Genomic DNA, 5,622 nt, shown 5'->3' on the forward strand with positions numbered 1-5,622 from the left:
GGTGGGAGTGCAAACTCATACAGCCATTTTGGAGATCAGTATGGTGGTTCCTCAGGAAAATGGGAATTAGTTTACCACAGGACCCGGCAATCCATGTGCAGCAAGCCAATGAGCAGTACCAAGGCCCTCTGCACCAGCTCCTCCCTTCAGGTTCCTGCCCTGTTAGAGTTGTGCTGATTGCCTTTGATGATGAACTGTGGTATGGGAACAAAAGCCACAGAAAGCCTCTCCTAATTGCTTTGTTCCTGGTGTTTCATCATAGATAGAATAGTCACCCAACCTGAGAGACCTATGTTCCTTCTTTCTTCTCCCACTTTAACAGAGGAAAGCAGGTCAGTAATGAATGATGTGTGGTACTGCAGAGATTCGGTGGTGCATGCTCAGGATTAGTTTGTTACAGAATAGGTGCAGGAGCTATCTCTGTATTTCTAGAATATGTTTAGCTGATTTTCCCTTAAGTTCACACTATGTAAGGTATAGATTAGAATGTCTCTGTGTAGCATTCTGTATATAAACGTAGGAACAGGGGAATCAGCATCTTTAGACGCCTAGCTTTGCCTACCATTGTGCAACCTGAGGCACTTAGCAAGGTCCCTGCTTGGAAGGAATTGAAGATTGTGTGTTCACTCCTTTCCAATCAGGGAGACTTTGATTACACAGTACTTTTCCTCTCTGTTCTCCCCCTTCCCTTCTTTCTTTTTTAGCTGTCTTAGACCATTTCCAGCGAGGCCTCATGCTAAAAGTATAATCCAAGCTGGCTTCAGAAAAGGATGATTGTCCTGTACTGGATTTTAATTGGTTTAAAACATTTCATAACATATACTATAATAATGAGGTATTTCTAAAAAGATCATTTTTGTGTTCTATAGAAATGAAAAATTTCAGTGGAACAACTTGCTAAACCGAGAAAGATGTTTTGAAAGCTGTAGGTCTTAGTACTGTTGAGCGCGTCAACCAGAGGTGCCGCCTTAGCGGCCGGGACTCAAAAACAATGGCGGCTACTGATACAGAACGAGATGGACTTGCCCCAGAAAAGACATCCCCAGATAGAGAAAAGAAAAAAGAACAGTCAGATGTATCTATTTCTCCTAGAACCTCAAAACATCACTATTCAAGGTCACGATCACGGTCAAGAGAAAGAAAGCGTAAATCAGATAATGAAGGAAGAAAACATAGGAGCCGGAGCAGAAGCAAAGAGGCAAGAAGACATGAATCCAAAGATAAGTCCTCTAAGAGACATAAGTCTGAGGAGCACAATGACAAAGAACATTCTTCTGAGAGAGGAAGAGAGCGATTAAATTCATCTGAAAATGGTGAGGACAGACACAAACGCAAGGAAAGGAAGTCATCGCGAGGCAGAAGTCACTCAAGATCTAGATCTCGTGAAAGGCGCCATCGAAGTAGAAGCAGGGACCGGAAGAAGTCTCGTTCCAGGAGTAGGGATCGAAAAAAGTCTCGATCCAGAAGCAGAGACAGGAAGAAGTCAAGATCTAGAAGCAGGGATAGAAAACGAAGGATTAGAACACGTTCCAGATCAAGATCCAGACACAGGCATAGAACTAGAAGCAGGAGCAGATCAAGGAGTCGAAGCCGAGATAGAAAGAAGAGAATTGAAAAACCAAGAAGATTTAGCAGAAGTCTAAGCCGGACACCGAGTCCACCTCCCTTCAGGGGAAGAAACACAGCGATGGACGCCCAGGAAGCTTTAGCTAGGAGATTGGAAAGGGCAAAGAAATTACAAGAACAGCGAGAAAAGGAAATGGTTGAAAAGCAAAAACAACAAGAAATGGCTGCAGCTGCCGCCACTGGAGGTTCTGTTCTCAATGTTGCTGCACTGTTGGCATCAGGAACACAAGTGACTCCTCAGATAGCTATGGCAGCTCAAATGGCAGCCCTGCAAGCTAAAGCCTTGGCAGAGACTGGCATAGCTGTACCCAGCTACTATAACCCAGCTGCTGTGAATCCAATGAAGTTTGCCGAGCAAGAGAAAAAGAGAAAAATGCTCTGGCAAGGAAAGAAAGAAGGAGACAAATCTCAGTCTGCTGAAATATGGGAAAAATTAAATTTTGGAAACAAGGACCAAAATGTCAAATTTAGGAAGTTAATGGGCATTAAGAGTGAAGATGAAGCTGGCTGTAGCTCAGTTGATGAAGAAAGTTACAAGACTTTGAAGCAACAAGAAGAAGTTTTTCGGAATCTTGATGCTCAGTATGAAATGGCAAGATCACAAACCCACACACAAAGAGGAATGGGTTTGGGTTTCACATCCTCAATGCGTGGAATGGATACAGTTTGAAAAATATCAATTTGGGACTTTATAGACTTGTTCTGATGTCAGGTCCTTGTTCACCAAACAGCTAGTATTCTAGCTTGCATGGGTGTTGCATTGACTTTAATTTATTGAAAAATACGATTTTTTTTTTGTAAATATCAGATCAGTGATACTGATGTTAGTGTTGTAATCAGGTTAAACCCACTTCCATTAAACTTGACAGGACTATAGAAGGACAATATTTTTTAGTTCATGAATTCTACTTTTCAAATATATTAAAGCTTCGGGTGGGATAAAATCTCATACATAGATTTTCTCGTGTCCGCTGTCTTGTGTACTTTTGTACTTAACCTTGTACAGTTATTTTCATCTCTTGAAACATGAAAGAAATGTTATGTAGATGTTCTTTAGAAAAATCTGGCCATTTGGTACATAATCTGCACATACGACCTGGGCAGTGATAATAAAAAAATTGTTTTCTCAAAAAAAAAAAAAAAAAAAAAAAAAGAAAGCTGTAGGTCTTACTTTTAGTTTTCTGGTGTGATAGAACAGCTCAAATTTACGTAGTGGTGGGGAGTATTTGTTTTATAGAAAATAAATTAAAAAAAAAAGAAATTTAAGATGCAGAAATGGTTCGGTATGCAAAGTTCTTCTTGTGCAAATAAAGTTCAAGTCTCCAACACCAATATAAGAATCCAGGCCTTGTGGTTATAGATGGAGACAGGAAATAGCCAGGAATTGGGGGCCAGCCTGCCAAGACAACACTATGAGCTACTGCTTCAGTGATGAGTGATACAGGGTGGAACCTGCAGTCAGCCTCTGGACTCCCATGCACACATTCAGGTAAGAACATCTGTACACACACACATACTACACACTAGCATACTCAGAGAAATTTAATCTAGGGGAAAACACTTGTAGTTCCAGTTTGGAAACACACAAAAGTTGTTATACCTCTTTACAAGATTCAATTATGGCTGTGAGTTTAGTGTTTGTAAAATCCATGGAGATATAATTCTTGATTGTTGAAGCCTGAGGTGAAGCCTGCTATGTCTCTATTAAGAAAAGGTTTGATGATTTTCTTTTCTTAAGAATTATACTGGGATAATGTTTTATAGACACTACTCTGTCATATGTATTGTCATTGGTGATTTGCATCAATATTATTAATAAAGGTTTGTTCAGTATAGTTCGCCCATTATAGAGATATATATGAGATGGAAATTGTGATGAGATGATTGTATTTTGTGTCCTCGTTCAAATATAGGATCATTGTATAGTATTAAAGAAGACTATTACCTTTTCCGTTTTTCTTCCTGCCATGGCAACTGAAAGTCTCTGGTGCTCTTTTATCGGTAAATGTTTTAATTCATCCATTTCTCTTATAACTTTCATAAGTGTTTAAGGTTTTTGTGAGAGCTGTGTTCTTGTTTTATTTTTCATTGACTGTCCTTTAAAAATGCAATCACAAGTACAAGAGGTGTTCAGGAATAAACATTTTTTCAAATTAAACTTAAATAAGAAATGTGCACTGCAGTGGATGGTAAGTGAATTGTATAAGTAGCTGGCACTAGGCTATGGGACTCCTGATGGTGATATGCAAATGATTGAGGGCAAGAAAGCATCAATCTCTGAAAATTAGGTTATCTCATTGTTTTCCTCAGTTATAGCTAAATTTTTCAGCACATGCTAATTTTCTTTAGTGTAAAGTTAAAGTCCCATGAAACTCATGAAGGATGTTACTCTTCACCTCCTTGTGTGTGTCATAACTGAGAAATTTGAAATATTTGAAATACTGTGAATGCCTGCCTCACTCTCCATCTTATGACTCTGAGCTGATTTTCTGTGTTTCAGACAGTTTCATTTCTTAAACCTGTTTCAGAAACATCTAGTTTCTTTGAAGCACAATGAAGTTCTCTTTTAAGCACAGGACAAATGTCCTTTGCTTTGTTACTCACGTTTAGTGATAGTTTGAGTTAAATGAAATGACCCAGAGCTTTAATAATGATAGAAAAATATCTTAGATGATGATGCTCACTGGCAGCAGAGAAAACAATTGTGAGCACAGAACATGATGATGAACACCGTACTGAAGAACCTTACACTGGGGGCTCCTTCACTGTGCCTGTCAACTATAGTATTCTGATGGCTGACCTATCAAAGTGATCGGTCTTTCGTCTTAGAGAATAGCAGACAGATATAGATGAGTGGGAAGTCAAAGAGGTGATGAAAAGGCCTTCTCAGGGGCTGAGAAGATGGTGTAGCTCTAAAGTGCTTGCTGTTTAAGCATGAGGCCCTGGATTTGGTTCCCTAGCCCCCATGTTAAATCCTGGTGTGATTGTTAGTTTCTGTAATCATAGCACTGGGGAAGTCAAGACAGGAGGATCCTTGAGGCTTTGTCTCAGCCATTCTAGCTAAACCAGTGAGTTTCAGGTTCCGGCTCCATCTCTCTATCTCAAAATATTAAGATGAGGAGTGACAAAAAAGACAGCAGACATTGAACTCTGACCTCATACATACACTGAAAGACATAGCATTTCATAGCCTGTCCAAATAGACTTTATATGGGGAAGCAGAATGAGGGAAACTATTGGTGATTAGAAGAGAAAAAGATGCATCCGTACCATTCAGGTGTTTGAGGTATGATTAACATTTGAACTTATTATATGTCTGCAATGCTGCCTGTCCTAGCTGTTTTGAATGTTGGATCATCTGGAATAGTGGTTCAGGGTGTCTTGCTTAAGCAAACCATGTTAGTCTGGAAGGATCCACAGCTTTTCATTTTCAGTGAAACAAAAATAGAAATCCTTTTCCCCAGTAACCTGTCCTTGGACTTAATTTTGTACTCAAACCATTTTTAATATATATAAATTGACTTAATCCAGCAGCATTTCTTTTGAACAGCTGTTGCTATTTCCTCAGCAGTCAAACAATACAAAGACAACAAAATAGCATACAATATCCAGACACTTTTTGTTCTTTCTATCTTTACGTGAATTTTTTATTACTCTATTTCTTGTATTTCTATTTTCTATTTATTGAGACAAGGTTTTCTATGTAAATTTTATCTGTCCTGAAATTAATCTGCATACCAGGTTCACTTTGAAATCACAGAGATCCTTTGCTTCTTCTTCCTGAGTTCTGGAATTAAGGCATGTGCCAACACACCCAGCTACTCTCTTTTTAAAATTATTATTATTCTATTTATTTTTCTTATTTTACATATCAATCCCAGGTCCATCTCGCTTCCTCCCTCTATCCCAACCTCCCATGCCCTCTGACCACCCTTTCATCCCACAACCCCCACTACAGAGGGAGGGTGATGCCTTCCAGGAGTGGTCAACAAAATC

The 5,622-nt window shown here is 39.2% G+C and overlaps 1 protein-coding gene across 1 annotated transcript; it reads left to right on the forward strand.

Moving 5' to 3' along the window:
* Positions 1-939: 939 nt before the first annotated feature.
* On the forward strand, positions 940-2,653 carry LOC127214530 (arginine/serine-rich coiled-coil protein 2). Its single transcript, XM_051174912.1, has one exon. The coding sequence runs from the start codon at positions 992-994 to the stop codon at positions 2,294-2,296; it is 1,305 nt and encodes a 434-aa protein (XP_051030869.1). The 5' UTR covers positions 940-991; the 3' UTR covers positions 2,297-2,653.
* The last annotated feature ends 2,969 nt before the right edge of the window (positions 2,654-5,622 follow it).

Source organism: Phodopus roborovskii, unplaced genomic scaffold, assembly GCF_943737965.1.
Source record: "Phodopus roborovskii unplaced genomic scaffold, PHOROB, whole genome shotgun sequence".
NCBI lineage: Eukaryota > Metazoa > Chordata > Mammalia > Rodentia > Cricetidae > Phodopus > Phodopus roborovskii.